General features: G+C 39.1%; 2 protein-coding genes and 1 pseudogene across 2 annotated transcripts in view; 1 reads left to right on the forward strand and 2 right to left on the reverse strand.

Moving 5' to 3' along the window:
- LOC137294727 (cyclic AMP-dependent transcription factor ATF-3-like) overlaps positions 1 to 27,046 on the forward strand; it is a 270,414-nt gene that overhangs the window by 182,899 nt on the left and 60,469 nt on the right. The window lies entirely within an intron of this gene.
- LOC137295336 (glutamate receptor-like) lies at positions 1,711 to 12,599 on the reverse strand. The gene is made up of 14 exons (XM_067826652.1): positions 12,449 to 12,599; positions 12,054 to 12,191; positions 10,504 to 10,803; positions 9,772 to 9,953; positions 9,177 to 9,365; positions 8,690 to 8,764; positions 7,901 to 8,086; positions 6,788 to 6,888; positions 6,542 to 6,629; positions 5,813 to 6,137; positions 5,070 to 5,287; positions 4,189 to 4,457; positions 2,325 to 2,592; positions 1,711 to 1,725 (listed from the first exon to the last, which is right to left on the reverse strand). The coding sequence occupies exons 1-14, from the start codon at positions 12,597 to 12,599 to the stop codon at positions 1,711 to 1,713; spliced, it is 2,505 nt and encodes an 834-aa protein (XP_067682753.1).
- LOC137295338 (glutamate receptor ionotropic, kainate 3-like) lies at positions 14,922 to 26,607 on the reverse strand (annotated as a pseudogene).

Here is a 27,046-nt window from a genome sequence, read left to right on the forward strand (position 1 = left end):
TTTGGCTTCCTTTTGGAAATAATGATTTCTTTGTTCCGTGGTGTGTTGAAAACAGATAATTATTTGAATTAGCATGCATTTTTACTAAAACAGCATGTATCGATTTCCAAGGTGCTCTCTCCGGCTCAGATACGGTGATCTGAAAGAGTGTGGCAAGACACTGCCATCTGAATGATACAATATACAATAGGTCATAACTACCACGAGCTGTGTGTGGACGTAGATGGAAGACTCGGATGTAGATATTGTGCAGGGACGATAGTGACCTGAACTTAAATAGTATAACAATCACCTAAACGAGGCATGGTGCTCTGTTAAATGTTGAGATGACGTGCAACTCAGACAAAGACTATCCACTATAGCATCCAGTCCCGACATTGTCTCACGTCCAGTTACTCCACCAACACAGATAACATTTTGACTGACGGTTGACCTATTTTTACACAACTTGTGCGAGGATTCTACGCCTTTATTTCCTTTTCCTGGCATTTTTCTTTAGGTTTTTAAAAGAGTAAGCGAGTTAGAGCGTTTTGGGTTACGCCACACTCAGCAATATTCCCGCTACGTTGGCGGTCTGTAAATAATCCAGTCTGGGCCAGACAAGCAAGTGATCAAAAACATGACATCGATCTACCGATTTAGGATACGATGATACGTGTCAACCAAGTCAGCGAGCCTGACCACCAGATCTCTTTGGTCGCCTCTTAAGACATGCACATTCAGCTGAAGATTAGTTGGAAACCCTGATCTTCCTGGTGTTGTTCCTAAATGTATGAAACAACACATGTTTATAACTGTCTTAGCTTTACTGACAAAATAGTACGTGGCATGATCCACTTCCTCATAGAGAACATTCAAACGTTTAACTTATTACTTTTGTGCAACACTTCTAAGCTCGAAAGCTTCAGCCTCGATATTTGACAGCTGTCACTTCACTTGATGACCATACCTATAGTATCATTTCTATCAACAACGTTTCAGGACATTTTCCCAATATGAAAACAAATGTCCTTTGCAATGTACTGGGAAAAGAATTTGTGTAGAGCCAGGCTTCTGAACAGCTAAACGTGAAATTTGTCTGTTAGACATTTCCACGAAGTAAGGCAAGAAGTAGGCATCTCCACGGGAAGCAACAGTGCTATTGTCCTTTCGCATCTGGTCGACAAAAACATCTCCTGGCTAAAAGAAACCTAAACATGATTGAAAGTTCAGACATTTTTCGGACGTTGGCGTATTATTTTGGATCGGTTGATATCTAAGGATTTTATTCAACTTTGTCCATCTAATCAAAGAACAGACGGATAGAAGAAGTGTCGTGAGCACCTGCTGTGGTGGCCTAACTTCGGCTCCTGTCGATCTATAACCTAGTTCTAGATTCTATTCTTTGCAACATTTGAATACGTTCATCTGGTTATTTCACTGTCTTTTGTTGACAGGTTTTAGCTTGAGATGTTTTGTTTGAAATTATACAACTTGATCATGTGACTATATGGCTGAAATACCACCGACCCTTCTTTAATTGAACTCAGAGACGCCGTTGAAGTGCTTTAAATATCTGGTGTGTCAAGTATCCACCTAGCTCGAAAACCCTAAATGGAAACGTCTTTCTAATCAAGAATTCTTATGGATTATGTGGTCTCTACGGATGTCATACAGCTTTGTCCATCTGATCAACCAGAAGAGGGACGCCGTTGAAGGGCTTTTAATATCTTATGTCCGCACAACCTACAATGAAAGAGTTTATAGCCACAGATAGTACACCACCTACTTGGACTATTGTCTAACTAAAGGTCAGTGGGAACAGACAGGTTTCTCATATCATACATTGTTTATTACCATGTCTGGCACTACATGCCAAGAAATCCTAGTGAAGACTTGATCGTTGTATGAACACGAATATTTCAACCAAGGCAAGTTTTATTGAATATAAAAACACATATTGTATTTTCATTACATTAAAGTGAAAACCCACACATAATAACTGCATGTTCAAAAACGTTAGCATTCCCCTAGAATTTGCATATAAAACAAATTTATTTTAACAAGCAGCAAGTAATCCCATAGTGATTCATTACCACAATGGAGTATTCATGAATTCTTTGAAAACCTCTTCGGCGTTTTGTAGTTAATAGTGCGTTTTGATCGTTGAACAAACGATTGAATGCATTAGCAACACAAATGCCACCCGACGAAAAAGTGTCTAATACTAGAAAGTTAATGAATGTATAATGAAGACAGGTTGACAGACCATAAAGTTCCGTAAGGCCTCTGTGCATAACTGTCTTCGGTCAGGTGTGAGCGTATATGTCTGAATGGGGTAGTACCTGTGATAAAGCATCAGATCTCATGGAGTCTTCATCAATGCTCTCAGAATTGCTTTTCTGATCTTGTTTACATCTCCGGTTATTACGCATTTCACAAAGAAGGACCACGAGTGCCATGGCCACACCCACTCCTGCACCATAGAAGGCGCTCTGCAATGCTGAGAGATCCACTCTCTTTGCGTTTCTACTTGGAGACTCACACCGATGTTTGGGTTTCAACCGATTCCACCAAAGATCCAGAAGGCCGCTTTCTATTATTCTCAATATTCTGGAAAAGAGAATAGACAGTATACAATGCTTTCCTGAGTCTTGGCACAACTTCAGCATTATGTAAAGGTGAATATAAAGTGTAACGATTATGCATTGGCAGAATATTTGTACAGCATATAGGATTACTATAATACTTCATCTTTGAATCGGTCACACCTATGAGAAGAGCAAGAGCAAGGTTGCAATTTGCCTTCTGCAAAGAATGATGTTGTTGGATGAGGCAAAAGGGCTCAGGCTATTATGTCATAGACGCGTGTTCTCGTATTCCATGTGCGTAAATCAATGCTCAGCCCGTCAATCACTGGACTGCATGGTCTGGACGGAAAGATATAAACTGATCTTTGGCCCGTAGCGGGATTAGTGACACATACACAATCATCAGTTCGGAAAATAGAGTACTTATGGATTAATCAATAAATATATTTCTGTTTCTGTGCAAAGTAATTGCTTTATAAGTAAGTGTGAACTACATGTATTATGAAAATATAACTGTCAGATATATCGTACAAACCACTGTTTAAACCTGATATAGTGCTTGAACAACAATCTCTGCACGACGTTCCCTAAGCAATTCTTTTTGCTGAATCAGTGAATGAGTGCACTGCTGTGAAACTGTTGGCACTAGGGCTGTGGCACAATATCCCTACGCTCCTTCTAAACTAACAGCGGCAAATGAGAGTAAACCTTCAACTTAAATTATTTTGAGAATCAGGTTTTATGATAAAGATCTTGTCATGTGAAGACACGGGATAGAATTTGTCTTCGGCAACCCATGCTTGTCGAAAGAGGCCATTACCGGAAAGAAAGTATGGGGACATTATCATGTCACTTTGCACGCTATATATTTAACGAATTCTGCAAATAGAGTCCAAAATCGCTAATACTTAACGCCACATGTGTGATTCTTCTTCGTCTATGAATAGAGGATACTAAACGACCTTCCGTGCAATACCATTTTTATTAAACGAGTTAATGATCTGGTATCAAACGAGCGAAAGCTCGTTTGATACTAAATCTTTAACGAGTTTAATGAACATGGTATTTCACGGAAGCGAGTTTAGTATTCTGTTTATTACTCGCCAACATAAATTGACAGAAACTGCGGCGAAGTTGCGTTTAGTGTGAGGACACTCAGCTTTCAAGTCAAGCAAGGTCTAGTAAAATCGCGACATCAACATTAGCATTGTGACGTCACAACTTTGAACCATTTTGACGTCATAGGTCAAGCGGTATTACACTAGTGTAATATTGAAGTGAAAATATTACACTGCAGTATCTTCAACGGGCGAGTAATAACACTATATATTTAAAGAATTCTGCAAATAGAGTCCAAAATTGCTAATACTTAACGGCACATGTGTGATTCTTCACCAGCAAAGACCAGCACAGACCACTGATAGTAGTCGGGCGGCCAGATTATTTATCCAGTCCCATTGGGTGCCGGTTTAGACAACTTCTACTGTAATCTGAAGCTACAACCATGTTGTTTAGCTGATGTATGATCCACTCATTAACATAGCTATAACCAGGTGAAATGTAAACAATACCATAAAACAACGAATACAAAGCTCACACCAACACACGTTGTACTCACAGGTGAGAGAAGACATGAACGAGTTCGCTGTTTTGGGGTAGGCCAACTGCAAGTTGCATGGAACGGAAGTTCTCATTCAGCATCTGTAAACTACACCGCCGTGGGTCGTCCCACATCTCTAAAGTAGACTCTTCTGCAATATACACGTATTGTTTCTCTACCGCTCGACGCAGGTGCTCATTGCCATCTGGACTCAACCAATCAGGATCCCTTGCCGTCATTTCCTCCACACGTTGCCATATTTTCCGATAGACGGAAATGTTGGAATCCTGAAAACATGTTTCGTATGTATCGTAAATAATGTTACTTAATCAACAAACAATGTAAATAATCTGGAGTCTCATTTACATACAAATAACAGCAAATGGTAATTACTGAAACCACAGATTTCTAGGAACAACCGACAGTAGCGTCTTCGTCCGGTATGAAGGTTTCTTATGTGGTGACAGTCCTTGAGGTGAATACACTGGAGGCTGTACGTCCAGATCGGACAACATGCTCTGTCCGGTCAGAAAGGTTAAACTGGATAATGTTTGAGGACTCGTAAAGTAAAAGACATGTTTTCGATCCCTGCGCTGTCCCAATGTGTGAAGTCAGCCAAGATATTGATTACATACGACATAACCCTCATTAAAACAGATACGTCTGACAAAACAGATACAGCATCTGCTCGGCAAGAAGACGGTCTCTGGTTCGATTCTCTGGTCGTTTTATACCAAAATACCTTCAAAGATGGTATTATCATTACAAGGATGCTATGGCATCTCAGCACTGTACACCAATACAAGATGCTACACACGCACACAAGTTTGATTGCGATATATAAACCTATCTCACACAATCAAATACCTGATAAACCCAATCAACTCGCACGCACTGACCTGAAAGAGAGTGTCCACTGATGTCCCGCCCGCAAATCCCCAATTATATGTGTCCTGCTGCACCATCTCAGCCAGACTGGAGAAGGGCGTTTTTTCTCGTCCGTCAGTGAGGAACGCTATGAGGTTACCACTGTAGGTGGCCGCCATTATCACAGCGAACAGCCACCAACAGATGAGCACTGTGCGTCCTGAGCCCGTTTTGGGAAGATATGCTCCCCCTGGAATGCAATTATTCATCCATGCACATATTTATATCGAGTCTTGTATCAAGGCCGAAACATCACAACCGTCTCAATCTGTTAACGTCTTTTTGGCATATGTATTCCATACAATCTGCAGATCATTAAAAATCCTGAACAAAATTCTGCAGAATAATTAATACTTTTATAACGATTCTGTCTTTTACTTGGGCCTCTGGTATTTAGCTTTTGGATCAAATCGAGCAAAAAAGTCCCAGTTCCAGTTATTGGAGTATCCGTGCTTTTGTTATGTTTCTCCATTCATACTGATCTATATAAATGGTCTTAAAGTTTACAAAAATCCACTCAACAGCTTACGCACATATTCTATGTTTTAGGAACATACTTATGACAAGGAAACTACGAAATAACCAACTGAAGCATCATGATCTTTCAATAAGCGAATATGCATATAAACTTGATGCAATTAAATTAATTTTTATCTACCTAAACACATCCCAAATGATATTTCAGGATGTTTGTTATTGAACACTGCTGATTTACCGTTCGCTACAAGAGCTCCAAAATGATACCAGAATATATCTCTATATCGGGTCAGCAAATCCGCCGGTCTGTTGTTCGTCAACGAAAAGACTGGTGCCACTTCTTCTAGCAGGAAGAGGAAGACAGTGGAGAAGATGAGTGAGACGAGGATACAAACAAGAACCTCGTAACGTAATGGGGAGAGTAGGGTCATCCACTTGCTGGAATTGGGATTTTGTTTGCTGAGAATAAGAGCTGAGTTGGCGTAAAAGTATGGTACTGTAAAATCGATGACTGTAGCTCTGCTATCTGTCATAGACATCGGTGCCACAACCATATCAGCTTCCTGGAAGTGTGGAAATAACAACCTTTACACTTGGCTTCATAAGTTATATATGACTATATGGACTATGTTCGTGAAAACTGACACAGTGTCACATTTACAGTTGTCAAATACAACTTAAAACAGAATACCCATTGGTTACTCAGCGGATGGAAAACACCATGAAACAGCTATGAAGCGTGTATATATAACAACGACGTTGCACGATGTAATAATTCTGTACTATGGACGTCTACTGTTGGTCGTCAGTTTTCTCGACTATCAGCATCTACTGCTGGTCGTCCACGTTCTCTCCTATAAACGCCTACTGCTGGTCGTCTTCGGCCTCTGCTATGAACATCTCCTGCTGGGAGCAAGAGCTGATGTTAGCATGCTGAACACACCTGTGTATTATAACTGTCACGTACCTCATTACTAAGCAGCTTGACCAGCCCCGTCCAACTGCCATTGAGTACCCGCCCCCACTCCTTGTCTTTGGGCTCCATCAGCCTGTAACTAACAAACACGAATACAGCCACAGTCTTTCAATATGTTCTACAAACACTCTATTTGACCTAGACTGGTTGAGTTATAGAGCGAGTATAATTAATATGAAAAACTACCCCTACGCACGCACACGAGCACGCAGATATTAAACATTTAAATACTGAAACCTGAAATTGAGTTGTTTCGCCAGTTCCTGCAACAGCTGGATGCAAAGACCGTCGAACTTGACAGAACCGTTCTCCATCCTTTTGATCACAAATGGCGCCCACTGTGTCAATACGAAAATGTTTTTGTGAAATACCATCAAAATGTAATGAAATGTCATGAAACTTTTCTCTCGAATATTTCATATTTCTTTGTCCTGTGCTTAACATCAACAATTCCATTATTTCTTTTACGGTCTAATATTCCGAGACCTAATGGTCGCTTATACATTGCTGTAACTCATACATTCATACATATTGTTTTTTGGCATTATAGATTGTTTTATCTGCAGTGATCGGTAGGGAACAGGAGGACGCGATTGAGGCGCTCGTAAAATATCGTAAACTATAACACTTGTCATTCTGCATTGGAAGGTTGTTAAGTGTTATTGTATTAATTCTGGTCGTTGTAACCTTAAACCAGTTAATGTTTCATTATCATTTGTTGATAAGTTATTGTTGATGTGATGTTATTTATTGATTTTACAATTTTGCATGAGCTTGTGATTTCAGTTGCTTCGTAACATTTAATCCATTTACGTTTTACTGAAGTCTGATTGCATTTTACAATTTATATAAATCGTGGAAAAATTATACTCCCTTGTCATCAAATGTACCTTTGAATACATCCAAAATTTTCCGCATTAGTGTTGTAGTCTAGATACTGTATTAGTGAAAGCTACCGACGTTTATGCACCAGCCGTTCTTCCAACATGTTATAAACTAGTGGTACACAGACAAAAACTGCATCTGTAATATGTAGTGTAATATCGACTGCATTACCACCAGTGATAGTGAGTCAGTGAGTCAGTGAGTTAAGATTTTAAGTCATGCTGGCCATGTCGTCGCTATATAAAGGTATAAGTTAATACTAATTATTTCATTGTGCATTAGGCGAAAGGCCACAAGTCAATGTCTTTCAGATGCACTTCTTCACTGAACAAAGCACTAGCTCCAGGGTCTAGACAAATAATTCGATTGTGAAATCAGAAAATAAGTTGCCTCAATATGATCAGCAAGTGCCCTGCCTACAATAACAGAACAAAGCAGTTCATATATGAAGTGTATAATAAATACCTCCAGAGTCCCGACAATTAACATTCGGTTGTGAAATCCATAACGGCTGACATGATAGAGCGGATGCTTGACCTCAACGGAGTTATCTCTCCCAATATAGCCCACAGTTTCAATTTTTGTTTCAGTATGGCTTTTGCTGAGCACTTGGAGTTCAGCTTGAACAACGGAATGTCTTGCGGTCGGAGGCTGCAAAAGTGTACATGTATATTACGTTTATGCAGTAATAATGTGTAGATAAAAAAATCCCTGTTACTATGTCTAAATATTTTTTGTAAACACAGTTTGTTGTATGTTTAAAAATAGTTGCGATACAAAAAATATATCGATAAGAAGCAAAATAAAACACATACACAATTCGAGAAAATACCGACACACTGCGAATTTCCCTTTTATGTGTTTCAACTTTTTGTTCACTAAGAGATAGCAATTGCAGATACTACCGTCATAATACATTTAAAAGCAAAAACATTCATTACAACAGTGATGATTTTCATTGTACGTTTTCTGATGCCTCAGTCAAATTACGCCCATGGACCGTGAGATAATCATGATCAGCCAGAAGCTAAATGTCGCCATATCGTGGCCACCTGATCCATGTGAGTCACTCTTTAGCTTCTGGTAACGGTAGTGTAGCTTAGTGGTTCAAGTGGTTCATTCTGAAGACTCGGACTTGATTCCCCACATTAGCACAATGTGTGAAGACGATTTCTGTTGTCGCCCGTCGTGATATTGCTAGAATAATGCTAAATGGTCACTCATCTTAGCTTTGGATGTTGTGTATATATTTACCTTTTGCAGCTGTTCAGCGTCCTGTTCTGTTACCTTACTCCTTTCCTGGGCGAAACTTTGTAAATATGATAGGAGCTAACAAATTTCGAAACATGATGTCATACACATGTACTCAAAAGTGTTCCCTAGGCTGATTTAACACTATGGCGGTTGCTCATACCTCAGTCATGTTAGAGTGTTAGAGTGCTGAGTGTAAAGGAATGTATAACTTGCATTGATGCAGAGTGACATAATTCCTTTCTGACACAGAAATCACTTCACAATGTAGCAAAAGAAAGTGCCTACGTCAAACAGTAGTTTACCAGCGATAAGAGCTTTCAAAAGTGGTAAAAGGGTTGAAGTAACAATGTACGTAGCTCAGTCATGATACAAGTTCTTGCCCTTGGATGGTGTCAACGAATTTACGTATTGTAATGACGCAGTGTGACATACTTTCTCTTTGACACGGAAATCACTTTACAACAATAGCACAATACTGTGCCTACACTAAAGAGTTGTTTACCAGCGGTGCATAATACTTCGAGCAGGGCATGAACTCCAGAAACACAACACCCTCAGTTTTGAGTGCCTCACGACTGTGAGCAATATCCATGACACTTCCGGAAGAAGGAATCACCAGCCATTTCGAGCTCCCAGCTGATTCCGTCATTGTCATGTTTGATTCCATCCTGCCAACCTGTCGCGAAACACGAATGCACTTCATACCATCCAGCTTTGATATACCTAAACTGTTTTGATTTCAGAATATACTAATGATAAATATGTTCTTTTCTCTTTTGTCTAATTTATTTTTAGACACAATTGATTATACATGTAAAGAAGTGTTGCATATTTCGTTTAATGCTCGTTATAAATGACTCCATGACCCCATTGTTATTGTTGCTTGATAGAAATTGCATAAATGGCCTATTGTATTGTTTTGATATGAGAAAGGGCTCCACCAAAATAAAAAAAAATAATAAACTCGTTCTGTTCATATACCCTGTTATGCAGTAATAAATAATGAAAGTTTCCGGAAATGAAGATTTCCAGGTATAATGTAGAAATGAACTGGGAACATAGTGGGAGTTTACAGACACTACCTGTTTGAGGAGTTTCAATATACAGTCGGAGGGACACATCACAAGAAAGTTGAGGTCCTCCTTCGGAAGCATTTGGTAGAAACTCTCTAGATCAATATCTTCAAGTGGATTGTTGGGATCATCTATCATATACATCAGTAACTTGATCGGAGCCAGTATTCCTCCAGATAATGCAGTTAAAACTGTAAATATAGACATCTGGAAAACATTTAATGGCATATGACCTTTTGGGATGATATTTTATAATTTGCTGATGGAGTATTCACGTACAACATTGATTGTCTTTGGTCGACACAGTATAATAACATAATTGTTATCAGAGCAATATAAAATGTAAATAGCATTATTTAGTAAGCACAGTACCAATTATAGTTTTGTTATCAACAATATACTTTCGTAGCCTCGCGTATATTACATATGTGCCTTGTTTCCTGGGTTGTGTCTGAATTTTTAAAGTATGTCTGCAGCTTGGTGATTTGTTTTGCATTCGCATGTTCACAAATAGTTGCTTTCAATTGTTTATTATCAAAGAATCTTTTCATCTCTATCAAGAGGTTTTTGTGTAATACAGGGCGGCGTTCTATATAAGTTAAAACATCGAACGTCTTGCACTTCAAATGGTTGAGGTGGTTGTTGTATTCACAAACTATTTTGTCAACGTCTGTTATCAAGCCATTTTCTTTACTCACTATCTACAAGGGCTTTGGTGATATTGGGTATTCTATAACCTACCGTCATAAGATGAAGTTGTAACAACGAACGTTTTCCACTTCACATGGTTGACTATTGAGGTGATGCCTTTCGTCAAGTCGTGTATGGAATGGGGTCTGACGAGGGTGTTAAAGTTAGTTTGCCTTGTATTTGTGACTTTTAACACTGACTGGACATTCATTGTGTGGCTGGATAGGAGCGTCGAGCAGACAACTGAGCAAAGACTGAAAGGGATGTCATTCCTGTGGGTGGAGGGAGTGAAGTCACACTGACAGGGAGAGAGCGATGTCAGGACCATCATGTCCTCACCTACCCATCTCACTGAAACTCAAAAAAAGGTGTTGCTGTAACATTGTCACTATCATAGTCGGATTATTTTTACTCCAGACAACCCAAGCTGCCTGCTAGACGCTAGGGGGCTATAATCACGTGACTTTACAAAAAGATACAAGCGAACGATCGCAGACGAGGGGTGGTCAACAAGTTTTGAGAACTCACTACCTACAGCAGAACCATTGGTAGTACTGCGTACATTAATTATTCATGAGATACCTCAGGAAGTTTCAACACGTCGCAACAAACAGTAATACTATTGCGATAAATGAAAGGGAGATAACCTACTGAGAAATGGAGAAATGTTTCGACTTCTGTTGTAGCCTAGAGTTCATCACTGGCAAATCGTCTTCCACGCAAGTTAGAGTTCAAATTTCAAAACAGGTTATAAGCACTCGATGCCAGGTCAGGACTATACTCCTGGATGCTGCTTTCGTTGGTACCCTCTAGTTTGAGGAAATGAACTGCAGCTCATTCCTCAGTTTCAGCGTTCAGTAGGGAATCTTTCCTCCTGTTATCATAATGTTAGCATTGCTATCTTCACAACTTTAGGTGGTGATTTAGTTAAGATTTCACGTTTAGATCACCATGCTGGGGACAATTGGGACTTAAAGTACTGTTTCTTCGCTTTAGGTAGTGTGTGTATGAGCGAAATGTACAGGCAAACGTGAGTTGTACTACGGAAAATACATGGGAACCGATGGTACAAGTCGGAATATAGAATGGCGGACTTCAGTAATGTCATCCATGTGTCGAAAATGAAACAAGGACCCAGACATGATGCAGATAAGAAAGTGTCAGTCCCTTCCATTTCAGATTGGTGAAAGGAATGATCAGCAAAATCGAAATGCCTCCGCTAAACGTGACAAATCCGAAAATTTCAAATCAGTGGTAATGCCCAAACTTTCAAATCTCAAATTTCACATACTTATTACAAGAAAGGAATTCTGTCACTTGTACTTGACATATCTTGTCACCGCACTGGATAAAACAGTGGCAATACTATAAAACGACAAATAAATAAAACGTACATGAATGCACTATATAATTCAGGCTGAAATGCTCTCTAGCATTGCACCAAAATCAAGGACAACCCTAGATGACTTAAGTGTGATAGACGATCAACGGGAAATCGACAGTACCCAGTCGGAAAGCATCATTTTGGAGCAAGAAACATGTTTGTTATTAAGAAACCTACACGCATATATTTTATTGAGATTCCAGATGACAAACGTTACCTGTTTTCGACGCAGCAAATAAGTCGCCTGCAGAGATCAGCCAATTGGTCACGTTTAACTGATCCCCGACCGAGTCATTTCTATGGCACACAACAGGACGTTGGCATTTCGCATACCCCTCAGTGGTCAGCAAAATATCTGGTAGGAAAAGCAAACTGGTTTCATCAATCAAACCAGACGTTATACTCACTGATAACATTAGATCACGCAGAAATAAATGTCCAGCTTCTATTTTTACTTCTTGTCGGTTTTTCGTCATGACATATATTCACGTTCGGAATATCATTTTGGAAACGTACGACTGACCATATGAAAAACATCACGTCATGCTGAAAAGACAAATCAAAAATAACAGAAATCACTCTGATATATAAACAATAGCAATATAAACTCACCCAAAGTCCACACATACGAATAGGTATATATTAGTATGAGTTTTGTGCGCATGGTACAAATAACTTTCCTCAGAGAGGTTTCGGAGACAATGTGTCTGGACGAAGTCTGATAATTGATAACAATCGCAGTGATTTGACATCGCCGTTGCATAGTGACATCCTGTTTACATTACGCTATCATTAGAGTTCTTGGAATACCACAATGGCAGCATGCAAGCAAATAAGCTCACAAAATAGTCGATTAAAGACAACACAAAAACATTCGGCTTAATTTACAGAGCACGATGTTGAAAATTGATTCTGTTTCTCTTACACTCAAGCAGACAAACGCCTACTTTTCACCTTCATGTTGGCATCCATCAGCGTGTGCAGCGTCCATTAGTGTGTCATCTCATGTGTATTATTCCGTATCCTCAGTAGTAATGAGTGAGTGAGTGAGTTAATATTTAACCTCACATCGGCAATATTGCAGCCATATCGTGACGAGAACGATAACTTATAAAAATACAAAAGAACTAATAGCACACACATTGTAAAAACCTGTCAACGAAGGACAGTAAAACTAACTAGAATATCAAAGAGTAGAATGTAAAATTAGCTATAGAGGACAATACAATATATAAATGAGCTATAGGTTGCCAACAACTGGAGGTAGATCACCATACTAAGGACTGAAAAAGTAATGATCACGTTTACGTTAATGACACTTTGGTATTGTCCGGCGTGTACTCGGGTATTAGTCCTAATGCAAATAAGTGATAATTGCTTGGGTTCAGCATACCGTTGTTTCATGAACACTCATGTCATCAACCCTTGAAAGGATACGTAAAACCCAAAACTTTCAAAGTGAAATTAAAACTTACCAATATTGTAAACGTAGTATTTTTGTCATTTTAAATTCTACATTTTCCTACAATCGCCAGCCGCTGAGGGGATGGTGTAAATCCAGCTAGGGTCCATGCAGGTAGCAAAAGTAATATGTAAGTCCCCTTGGTCCCTCGTATGGTGATCTACCTTCAGTTGTTGGTGATCTATAGCCTATTTTTATAGTACGTATTGTCCATATTGTGCTGTTAATTTTAACTTCATATGCTAGTTTTGAATTCGAATTGTGATACTCTAGTTATTTCACCGTACTTTGACGACGAGTTTCATAACACATATTCTATATATTCTATAAAATCATGTTTGTTGTTGTCACGGTATGGCTGAAATATTGCCGATGTGACGTTAATTATAACTCACTAACTCACTCATGCCATTAACCACAGGATCCCGTAGCGGTACGTGTTGATTAATTCTAACAGAAATCGTCAGGGGGAAGATGTGAAGCTACAAATGTTTAAAACTTGTTATCTCATATTTACTGACAAAACAGTACGTGGCGTGATCTACTTCCTCACAGAGAACATCCAAACGTCTAACATTTCACCTCTGTAAAGCTCTACCAAGTTCGAAAATCTGAAACGGACACCTCAATCACTGACAGATGTCACTACACACTGTGACCATACATAAAGTTCCAATTCTACCAACAACGTTTCAGAACATTTTCTCAATATGAAAACAAATCTCCTTGCAATTACTGCAAACACCTGCAATGTACTGAGAAAAGAATATGTGTAGAGCCAGATCTGTGCAGAGATAAAGGTGAAATATTCTGTCTAAAATTATATAATTTGGTCAAGTCACAATATGGCTGACATGCTGCCGCCGTTAGTGCGTTTAAACCCACTCACATAAACAGCAGTGGGACGCCGTAAGGGCTTTTAATGTACCGAGAATCTACCAAGCTCAAACCCTGAAAGGGAAAGTCAAATCAATCTAGGAAACTTTTGGATCTTGGCGTATTTGGATCATATGGTCTCTAAGGATTTCACACATATGCCCATCTGATCAACCAGTAGAGGGACGCCGTTGAAGGACTTTTGATATCTAATGTACTGAAGATCTACAATGGAAGAATATACAGCCTAGTATATAAGACATGGTAGGCCTATAGCCCGAATAAATGCACAATTATCATTTGGGAACGACCATTGTCCCCAACGTTGAATATTTATTAAACATAAAACACAGACATGTACTGCATTTTCAAATTTATTTAATCACTATTAAATCGATTGGAGGAAAACACAAATAACATCTGGGTGGTCAGCATGCCCATAGAACGTGCATGTAGCAAGAAATTTAGTTTTAACGAGTAGTATGAAATATCACAGTAGTTGATTGTGACAGTTCATTTATACTTTTAAAACTGGCACAACGCTGTGCAATTACTACTACATGTCTACTGATAACAGAACAAAGCTCGTCAAACGTGCAATCACGACCATCGGAATGATTTAGCAACACCTCTCGACGACAGAAGAGTAACTCTCTAACATTAGACGCCAATAATTTACAATCTGTAATCAAGAGAGGTTTACAGATGATAAGGCTTCTTAAGGCCTCTGTCAAACACTGCCTTCGGTCAGGTGCTGGAGGGTATGTCTGTTACTTCTTACGATGAAGGATCAGATCTCGGTTGAGAGGCAGCTTCAACACTCTCAGACTTTCTTTGCTGACTTTGCTGATCTCCGTTTATGAATTATTTCACAAACAAGGACTAAGAGTGCCATGGACACACCCACTCCTGCACCATAGAAGGCGCTCTGCAATGCTGATAGATCGACTCTCTTTGCTTTTCTACTTGGAGACTCACACCGATGTTTGGGTTTCAACCGATTCCACCACAGATCCGGGAGGCCGCTTTCGAACACCCTCAATATTCTGTAAAGACGAATACATTGGATAATGGTAACGTTACATATTAACACACAAGATTATATATTGACAAAACACATTTTATGACAAAGGGACTGGTAAGTAAAAACCCGGGTTAGAACTGGTGTTCAGCAACCATGCTTGTTGTATGAAGCGATTAAAAGAAGCAAAACTTTATTTAACTCATGTTACAGTAGTGAGTTTAGTTTTACCCTGCACACAGCAATATTTAAGCTATCATTCCGGTCTGTAAATATTCGCTTCTGGATCAGACAGTGATCAACAGCATGAGCACCGATCTGCTAAACTGAGAATCGATGACGTGTCAACCAAGTCAACGAGCCTGAAAACCCGATCCCGTTAGTCGCCTCTTACGACAAGCATAGTCGGCTTATTCTACCCCGGATATTCAAGGGTCACTTCATATAGTAAATGTCATATTATATATACTGCAAAATTCTACAATTCTGCAAACAATTAACAATATATATGTGATTGTCATAATAAAAACATGTCGACGAAAGATGGTAAAAGAACTATATTATCACAGATATTGAATTTAAACTAGCGTGTAACTGTACAATTAAACCACTTTTATGGACAATACAATAAAATCGGACCAGATATCACCAGCAACTGAAGGTAGGTGACCATATTGAACATATAGACTTACAGCATATTAGGTACCTGCATGGTCTCTAGCTGGATTTACACCATTACCTCAGCCATTGGCGGTTGGAGGCAAATACAGCCATGAATTAAGAACACATGCAGTGTACGATTAAAAAGTGGTAAGTTTAGATTGACTTAGAACGTATTGGAACTTCTCATCGCAGGACAGTCATTTTACTATTTGTAACCCCCGTTTATGACATTTCCAAACATAGAAAGATACAGCTATTTACAAAACTTATCAGTCAAAATATTTCAATTAGTTCAGTTTCGTTTAATCATTCAGTGAGTAAATGATAGTTAACAGTATTAAAAAGATCCTTAACTGTTTTTGCACTTAAGTATCTATCCCTTGTGGTGATAACATCGATGGAGTCAAGCAAGACATGCTTGACCGTGATTCTTTCATCACAATGGATGCAAAACGAAGGATTTCCACCTTTTAATAACTACTCATGGATGTACGTTGCATGGCCAATGGTACATCGTCTCTTGGTGGCCTCTTATCTGGACAGATAACCATCGTAGGTGTAACCGATAGTTGGTTTAATTGCATGTAATACATTGATAACTACTTTGGTGTCCTACTTGTTTTCAATTAGATCACGGACATGTGATCCAATGAAGGCTTTCAAATGTAACCGTGGGCTCAGAAGTGGCGCTGCTTTAGCAACAAAATCGACCCTTGTATTACCTGAAATTCCAACATAGCTGGGTAACAAACCAAAGAAGATGTCGCTCTGGCCTATTGCAATATCATTAGGTAATTCAAATAACAGTGGATGTTGAGAATATAAAGTTTTCATAGCCCGAAGGCACGAAAATGTCAGGAAAGATTATACACTATTCATAGTCAGAGTGTCTATTAATATACCTGACAGCTGTTAATATGACATTTACTTCAACGCTAAACATAGAGGTGTTATCGGGTAATCGAGAAAATATTGTTCTGGATCCAAAGACAACCGCGTCAGTAAGCTTGGATCCATCTGTAGTTACAGATCCGCTTTGTGTTTATCTGTTTCCAATTTGATTATATTCTTCCCTACATTGTAATTCGTTTGTGTCGGATTTCCTTAATGTGATCAATGTCAGGTCTATTTGTGGCCTCACTGATTGTCAATGAGGAGAATAAAACAGACGCGAAGGAGACATAGTATTTAAGCTCAATGTTTGAAACGGAAAGCTATTGTTTGATTCTTATTCCAGTAGGTGAAATAAGAGAAGACTGTTTATCGTACAGAACCGCAAAAAGAGGCAGGACACATACTTAAAAGCAGAGATGTGCTGATGTAATATTTAGCGACATACTGCAAAGAAAATTCGATTGCGCGATTTTTTAAGGATGGATCATCGATCTCGACAAAAATGCTGTGAACTGGCGATGTTCGTAAAGATCCAAGACAAAGTTTCGGAGCTCGATGGTGGATCGAATCCATTGATCGTCAGGCAGGAAAACACCATTTTCCGAGTCAACAACAGTGTCGTCAAGCTGATGTAGTACATCAACTCACAAGTTTTGTGTGTCCCCTTTAAACTAGCAAAATAAAACACAGACAAAACTATAACATTCATTAGCATACTGAGTAAAGAAGGTTATAATAAATGATTTCTGATACAACACAGTGGGATCACAAATCTAAAACACTGGGTTACAAATCTAAAATGTTAACTCATCAAGTACTGATATAAAAGACTGATTACAGGTAATTGGCAACTGTTGAAAGTATAAGGTAGACGTGGCCTCTTGAGACGTCTTGAAACGATGATGTTAGCAAACAAATGGACATAGATCCAAAGAAGTAGTCCCACATATATCTCAGAAACAATCCCATAGATACAGTTCCAGGGAATTCTAGCATAAAATCTACAGTATCATTTAACAATTACCGGAATCATCTCATTGCTAACATCTTAAATATTCTCACATATTCTTAAGATATGAACTTGCATATCCTAAGTTTAAGATGGGAGTTCAAATCCCAATTCAACGTCTGTGACCTGATAACTAGGGTGACATTTTAATTGGAAACCTACCCCCCTCCCCGTCACCCCCCCCCCCCCCAGCCCACACCTTCCACCTCTAAACAAAACCCAAACAAAATAAAAAACTCAACAAAACCCCAAAAGACCAACCAAACAACAGCAACAACGAAAACAAAGCCAAAACCAGTCCACATTTAAGAAAAAAAAGCCATCATCATAACAATAGGCAGGTTGAAATGTAAAAAAATGACAATGCAATTACGCAACGAATACTGTGCATGCTGTATCGCGTGTACTCACTGTTGAGAGAAGACATGAACGAGTTCGCTGTTTTGGGGTAGGCCAACTGCAAGTTGCATGGAACGAAAGTTCTCATTCAGCATCTCTAAATTACACCGCCGTGGGTCGTCCCACATCTCTAAAGTAGACTCTTCTGCAATATACACGTATTGTTTCTCTACCGCTCGACGCAGGTGCTCATTGCCATCTGGACTTAACCAATCAATATCCCTTGCCGTCATTTCCTCCACACGTTGCCATATTTTCTGATAGACGGAAATGTTGGAATTCTGAAAACATGTTTCGTATGTATCATAAATAATACAATTTCATCAACAAACAATGGAATGTGCCATTCACAGACAAATGACAGCTAATAGTAATTACTAAAACCACAGATTTCTAGGAACAACTGACAGTATTGCCTTCGTCTGGTATGAAGGTTTCTTACGTGTTGACAGTCCTTGAGGTGAATACACTGGAAGCTGTACGTACAGATCGGACAACATGTGAATTGTGGCAACATGCTCTGTCTGGTTAGAGTTGTTAAGCTTAATAATGTTAAAGGATTCGTAAAGCAAAAGATATGTTTCCGATCCCCGCACTAGCACAGTGTGTAAAGTCATCCAAAATATTGCTTACATATGGCATAACCCTCATTAAAACAGATACGTCTGACAAGACATTCCTCAAAGGTTCGAAACTGCATCCGTGGACCACTGGCCACAGCGTCTATTCGGCGAGAAAAAGTTCTGTGGTTCGATGTCCTGGTCGCATTATACCAAACATATTAAAAGATGGTACTGAATTTTACCCTGCCTGCAGCCCAGCAGAAGGATTGGAACTTCGTGTCAGTAAATTGTTGTGTTATCTGCGTCATGGTATCTCAGAAGTGTGAAGCCATCAACAATGTTGGCCACATTGAAATGTGCGATAAACCAAATCATCTCACACACACACTGACCTGGAAGAGAGAGGACACTGATGCCCCGCCCACAAACCCCCAATTGTACGTGTCCTGCTGCACCATCTCAGCCAGACTGGAGAAAGGTGGTTTTTCTCGTCCGTCAGTGAGGAACGCTATGAGGTTACCACTGTAAGTGGCCGCCATTATCACAGTGAAGAGCCACCAACAGCTGAGCATCGTGCGTCCAGACTCTGTTTGTGGAAGGTATGCTCCCCCTGGAATAAAAGTATACACCGCTGTACATGTCAACAAAGAGTCTAGTATCAAGGCTGAAACGTCCCTAAACTGATTAAAAGCATAATCACAGATTTTCCGCTTTAGAAACTTACATCTGACAAAGGAATTACAAAATAGCCAATTACATGACTTATCGCTAATGCTTGCTATTGGACACTACTAATTTACCGTTCGCCATAAGAGCTCCAAAATGATACCAGAGTATATCTTCATATCGGGTCAGCAAATCCGTGGGTCGGTTGTTCGTCCATGGACGGACTGCTGTTTCTTCTATGATGAGGAGAAAGACAGTGGAGAAGATGAGTGAGACGAGGATACAGATGAGAACTTCACAGCGGAACAGGTAAAGAAGAGTCATCCACTTGTTGGGATTTTGTTTACCGAGAATAAGTGCTGAGTTGGTGTAGAAGTATGGCACTGTAAAGTCCATGGCTGTGGCTCTGCTCTCTGTCATAGTCATCGGTGCCACAATCATATCAACTTTCTGGAAATAACAACCATTATACTTCGCTTCATAAGTCAACTGTGCACATACTATAAAGATCATGTTCGGTAAACTACGTCGTTTGTGTCTGCTTGCTGACTTTCTGTTATTTAGAGGAATATTTTCCTCGCAGTAATGACACTGAACAAAGTGTGACACTTACACTTATCCAACAGAACACAGATCATACTTGCCAATGGGCAACAACAAGCCATACAACATTGTGTATGTGTAACAAAGACGTAGCCATTATATGCTGGTCGTTCACGTTCTTTACCATGACGGTAACGCACCTTATTTCTAAGGAGCTTGACCAGCCCCGTCCAACTGCCATTGAGTATCCTCCCCCACTCCTTATCTTTGGGCTCCATCAGTCTGTAACTAGTAAACACAAAGTCTCGTCAAAACCGTTCTATATGTTCTCGTAAAACCTCACGTGGTCGAGTTATACAAATATTATTAAACCAAAAAACTACGCGCAAGCACACACTCAAGGACGTAGATAAAACCGTTAAAAGACCCAAACCTGAAATTGAGTTGTTTCGCCAGTTCCTGCAACAGCTGGATACAAAGGCCATCGAACCTGACAGAACCGTTCTCCACCTTCTTGATCACAAATGGCACCCACTGTATCAGTACGAAAATGTTGTTGTGAAATACCATCAAACTACAATGAAATGTCATGAAGGTTTTGCCCATAATATTCCATATATTATATTTAATATAAATTTCTGCAAGTGCATATTTCATTTACAAATACGATGACCCACATTCTAAAATTCGCTGGTTGTTTATACAGAGCAGCAATTCATACCTTCATATCGTAGTGACAGTTGACACTGGATGGACTATAGTATACTTTATCGTCTCTTCAGGGCATGGCTGAAGTATTGCCGATGTGACGATAAATTTGAAGTCACTCGCTCACTAATGCTTGTCATTCTGCATTGGAAGGTTGTTACCTCCGGTGGGGTGTAATTGACAAGTGATGCGACATCAGATGAAGAACAGAAATCGCACTCTAATGAGGCGGGATCTTGAAATTAAGCTCATCAAGGACGTACACGCTGATGTTCTTGTTTTAGAAGGCTCTTGGGGCAGTTGCATGAGGTCGAGATGAGGGCGTTTTAAGGTCATTTGAAATGATACGTCTATGATTTTATTTTTATTTTTTATGCCCGCTTCCATCAACACTGTGTATTCGCGAGAGGAGATTTTGTTACTTACTGACTAATTGCTGCTACTTTATGTCCAAAGTATTGATTAAGACCATTGTGAGCTAATCTGCAAATGTTTCTGTATCGTGTGTTAATTATTTGTTGTTCCTGTGTTGCCATTCATTGACTTCCCGATTAAGTTCTGCTCGAATCAATATCTGAATCATCATTTTGGTTTCAGTTGTCTCTTTTAAGCATCACCAAAGATTTGAAAGATATATCATATTATTGGAAATAATATACTCGCATGTTAACAAACGTTTCACTTTTAATCCACCTACACATATCCATATTAGCGTTACGTAAAGTGAAAGGCTAAAGATCAACGTTCTCAGTATTATCCTCAAATGCACGTTCTTCACTGAACACTCCGGAGCAAAGCAGCCGGACCAGAGTACCAACAATTAGCATTCAGTTGTGAAATTAAGCAAGAGTGAGTGAGTGAGTTAAGATTTAACGTCACATCAAATATACTTAAAGTACTTTAACTACCTGCGTGGACCCTTCAGCCATTGGCGCTTGTACTGCTATTTTGACATAATAAAACAACAAATATTCTACGAGTAAAATGCGTATAGAGCTAAACAGACCTTGAACATATTAGGACTAATCTAACCTACCATTCGTTAAAATACATATGTATACAGAACATATTAATCAGAATTCATCAATGAAATCAGAAATTAAGTAAGGAAGACAGTACGTTCTCTAAGTGTGATCTTCAAGTGCACTGTCTGCAATAACGGCAGAACAAAGTAACAGGTTTATGAAGAGTAATATAAATACCTCCAGAGTCCCAACAATGAACGTTCGGTTGTGAAAACCGTAACTGTTAACATTATAGAGCGGATGCTTGACCACCACGGAGTTATCTCTCCCAACATAGCCCAAGGTCTCGACCTTTGTTTCAGTATGGGTTTTCCTGAGCACTTGAAGCTTAGCTTGAACAATCGTAGACTGCAAAGATACGTTTATATATTCATTTCTCTTATGCAGTAATGAACTGAGAAGATAAGACATTTTATATAAAATGCCCTTATGTCTAATGAAGGTTTCTAAACACAATTTGTTGTATACGTGAAGAAGAAGTTCTGAAGTAAAGTAGCACACACAAGACAAATCCAGAGTATATGATAACTTTCCTTCTCCGTGTATAACGTTATCTTCACTCAGAGATTACAGCTGCAGATATAACCGTCATAATACGCATACACACTCACTTAAGTCGTGGAATCATGGGATTTTACAAGCTCTCTGGTTGTGTCTGAAACTTTGTGCCGAAGTCGAGAGCGGGCGATATGTTCAACCAAAAGCTAAACGAGGCCACATTGTCACCATCGAAAGCACTTAAATCAATCCTTAGCTTCAAGGACAGTGGGGTAGCCTAGCGACCAAAGTGGTTTACGATGGAGACTAGGAGTTGATTCACCAGATGTATATAATGTAGGAAACCCATGTCTGGTGTCCTCCGCAGTGATACTGCTGGTGTAATGCTAAATGCTCACAGATCTTGAGAACATATACCTTCTGTATCTGTTCAACTCCCTGTTCTGTTATATTACTTCTTTGCTCATCGATAATCTCCAGATTCTGTAAATATAACAGCAACTGACAAATTTCGAAACAGGACGTCATACACACCTAAAAACTTCCAAAAATGGTAAAAAGGTTCGAGTAACAATGTACGTAGCTCAGTCATGATACAAGTTTTTGTCCTTGGATGGCGTCAACAAATTTATATATTGTAATGATGTAGAGTGATATACTTTCTTTCTGACACTGAAATCACTTCACAACAATAGCGCAATAATGTGCCTACACCAAACATTTTTTTACCAGCGGTGCATAATACTTCGAGCAGGGCATGAACTCCAGAAACACAACACCCTCAGTTTTGAGTGGCCCACGACTGTGAGCAATATCCATGACACTTCCGGAAGAAGGAATCACCAGCCATTTCGAGCTCCCAGCTGATTCCATCTTTGTCGAGTTTGAGTCCATCCGGCGAGCCTGACCAGAAACACGTATGCACTTCATACCATCTATTCTTTCTTTTGCCCAAACAGATTATTTCTTTCATGCAACATTCAATTCAGTATATGGTTGTCATTAAAGATATTCCTTTCCTTTATGTCTAATTTAATATTTCAAACACAGTCAAGAGCTGGAACATATTTCGTACCGTATAAGACTCGTTATTTTGCTTTGAAATAAGAATCCGCACAACTAAGTACATTATTCCTACAGTAGACAGTATTTGTTCTGGTACTGTCTATATCCTATTATGCAATGATGAAAATGAAATTGTATGAAAAAAATAATTCAAAGTAAAATGTAGCAGTGGACTGGGAATATATCCAGACACTACCTGTTTGAGGAGTTTCTCTATACAATCAGAGGAACAAATAACAAAAAGGTTGCGGTCCTCCTCCGGGAGCATCTGGTAGATACTGTGTAGGTCAGTACTTTCAAATGGATTGTACATCAGTAACTTGATCGAATCCAGTCTACCTCCAGATAGTGCAGTCAAAACTGTAAATAAAGACAGGAAAGTAGTTCATGGGATGTAACCATGGGATGGTATTTCATCAATGTGCTGTTGGAATATTCACATTTTATTGTGACTGTCATTGGTTGAGGCATAATATAATGTGCAAATAACTGTCAACAGCTGTCAAAAAAGTAAATAGCGTCATTTAGTGTGCATAATACAAGTTACAGTTCGTTTGCTGATACAGTGGAAGGTGATATTCAGTTACTAGAATGGTGTCTTATCTGTTGTATCAACAATGCGCTTTTGTATCTATGAGCTCTTGTACATTAATTCGTCCCTTTTGCCACGGGTTTGTAGTTTTAAAGCATGCCTGTAGCTAGTTATTGTATTCGCAAATTGTTGCTTTCAACGTCTATTATCAAGCCAATTTCTTTACTCACGATCCACAAAGGCTTGGGTAATATCGGATGTTCTACATCTTACCCTCATAAGACGAAGTTACAACAACGAACGTTTTCCACTTCAAATGCTTGCGTATTGAGGTGATGACTCTCGCGACATCTTGTATGGAATCGGGTCTGACCATGGCGTTTAAGTTGGCTTGCCTTGTATTCGTGCCTTTTATCACTGCCTGGACATATATTGTGTGGCTGGACAGGAACGTCGTGCAGACAGTGGAGCAAAGGCTGATTGGGGTGTCATTTCTGTTGGTTGAGGGACTGAAGTGACGCAGACAGGGAGAGAGCGATGCTAGGACCACCATATTCCCATCAACCGATCTCACTGTAACTCAGAACACGGTGCTCCTATGACATTTCCACAAAGAGCAGTTACCACTGGTATTTAATATATAACAACATTCACTTTTAAACATGTTGATACACCAGATACACTGAAATACATAAAACAATACAGAAAAAAATGTATTTAGTAAATCATGGCTATATTAAAATCCAACCATTGCCACTCCAGAGAATGTATACTGACCAAATAATGTTTGTTTCTCTGACCCATTGCCTTCCACCCCAAAGAAACAGAAAAAGACAACAACAAAGGAGCGAACCTTTCAATATTGCTATACCATAACCATGTGTGTATGAGTAACATGTACAAACAAATGCAAGTTAGTTGTACTACTGATAACACATGGCAACCGATGGTCGGAATAAAGAATGGTGGCCAACAGTTTTGTTACTGACACTTCAGTCCTGTACATGTATGTCATAATGAAACAAACATCTTGACATGATAACGATGACAGTTTCAGTCCTTCTATTTCTAGTTCAACAGGACCGATCGGTGAAAGAAATGATCAATATAATCATTGAATGGTATCAGATCATCCAAATACCTCATGCTAAACGTAATGCTCATGGGAACGTTTTGCCAGTTCCAAAATCAAATTATTTCTCATCAAAAGAAAGAAACAAATCAGCATGGGGTGCACTATCGTTGCTAATGTCTATATTTCCAAATCGATATCTTTCCATTTTGCTTTCGCAGAAAACGTCTTCTTGACATTTGATGAAAAACACGTATGTCTAAAAGTTCACTAATAACGCTGTAAATGACTAAAACATATAGGAATAGAATATCTGATTGGACTGAAATGCTCTCTAGCGTTGCACAAGTCAGTAAGTGCGTTACTATGTAGTGTCCCATCGGCCATATTTCAGCCATATCGTGACGAGAGCAATCTATTTTATATCAATATGAAAATCAATAAAGTATGACCATAAAAACCTTTCGTCGGAGGACCTAGCACTGCACAAAAATGAAGGGCACCCTTAGATGAGTTAGTGTGACAGATAGTGGTATCTGCTGAAAAACGACAGTGCCCTGTCAGAGACCAGCATTCTGGTGCACAAAACAAAAATTCATAACCACCAATTAAAAGGTGTTTTTTTTTTTTTTACAAAATTCACAATTAAGACTGTATACTAAACAAAAGCAAATTGTGTATTTTTAAATCCTAATGAAGTGAGACATAAACTATAGTTTGGATGTCCATGATGACTTGTTTAAGTGGCATGGTTAGAATAAGAGCACTAGGACCTTTACCTTCATGATCTCATTGGCCACGCTGTGGTTGGTGGAATGAAAGGACGTTCTGACAGGATTTATAATAAGATCTTGCCACATTTTGTTTTGGAGCGACGGGGACCACGAAGACAATTTTAATGCAATAGATGAAAATGAAAAGAAATCAACAATTTAAACAAAAACAAATACAAGGACTTAGAATTAAGAAGAAGCATACATTTTAAGTGAGATTCAAAGTGAGTGACAAATGTTACCTGTTTTTGCCGCAGCAAATTGCTCCCGTGCAGAGATCAGCCAATTTGTCACATTTAGCCGATTCCTGACCGAGTCATTTCTATGGCACACAACAGGATGTAGGCATTTCTCATACGCCCCAATGTTCAGCAAAATATCTGGTATAGAAACATGAACTGGTCTTATGATTCAAACCAAAATCATCGAACCGCCGATAACACAAGATTATATAAATTTAGTTAGATGACCAAGTTCTAAAGGCACTGTTTACCTACCTTTTCCTCGTCAATTTTAACATTACCAAAACTCAATAAATTTTGAAATCGCTGCGTCATATTTTCACTCCGAGAATACTTATTATGAAAACACTTTACGATGAAAAGAAATATCCAGAATACAAAAAACAACGTGCATCTAAATGCATCCCCAAGTTAGAGGCATGCATGCTTGTTCATGGGGTTTGTTTAAAAGTACCATGGCATCTGAAAAACACGTTATTATATATATCACTTCGTTTGTACATGCACTTAAACAGTTCAACCCCTCAATATGCAATACATGTAAATAATACTATATCTTTCTTATATATACATGTATATATAAACAGTAGAATTGGAAATGTAACTCACCCAGAGCTAGAGTCCAAACGTTCGAATATATGTAAGTCAGTAAGATTATTGTGAGCATGGTACACTTTGCTCTCTTCGTTTCAGAGACAGAGTGTCTGGGCGACGTTGTTACTTGATAATGACGGCAGCATGCCACCCAGTGATTTGACATCCTGTTTCATCGTTACTGTTCTTGGAACGCAGCTGTGGAAACCTGTCAGTAAATAAACTCACAAAATAGTCGATAAAAGACAATATAAAAACACATCGGCTTAATTTACAGAACACAATGCTGAAAATTGATTCTTTAGGTTCAAACTCGAACAGACATACCTCGACTTTACACCTTCATGTTGACAACCGCCAGCGTGCGCAGCGTCCATTAGTGTCTTGTCTCATTTCTGTATCCTCAGAAGTAACAGTGATAACGTCACTTTTAATAGAACAATGAGGTTTGTTGAATTTAATGACACGTTGGTGTTATCAGGGGTGTACTCCCGTATTTTGTGTGTACAAGGATGTGCTAATTGCATTGGTTCAACCTCGTTGTTTCATGGATACGCATGTCATTAACCGAGACGTGCAGACCACACAATAATTTTGCAAAGTAA

The sequence above is a fragment of the Haliotis asinina genome, chromosome 8 (genome assembly GCF_037392515.1).
Source record: "Haliotis asinina isolate JCU_RB_2024 chromosome 8, JCU_Hal_asi_v2, whole genome shotgun sequence".
Lineage (NCBI taxonomy): Eukaryota > Metazoa > Mollusca > Gastropoda > Lepetellida > Haliotidae > Haliotis > Haliotis asinina.

Bases quoted from the DNA above. Each gene is read 5' to 3' on its own strand.
- LOC137295336 (XM_067826652.1), bottom strand. From the start codon at position 12,599: ATGCAACGGCGATGTCAAATCACTGCGATTGTTATCAATTATCAGACT. The intron at 12,192-12,448 runs GTGAGTTTATAT...TTTTCCTACCAG, and splicing joins TTCGTATGTGTGGACTTTGG to ATATTTTGCTGACCACTGAG. The intron at 6,138-6,541 runs GTACGTGACAGT...CCACACTTCCAG, and splicing joins TCAAGCTGCTTAGTAATGAG to GAAGCTGATATGGTTGTGGC.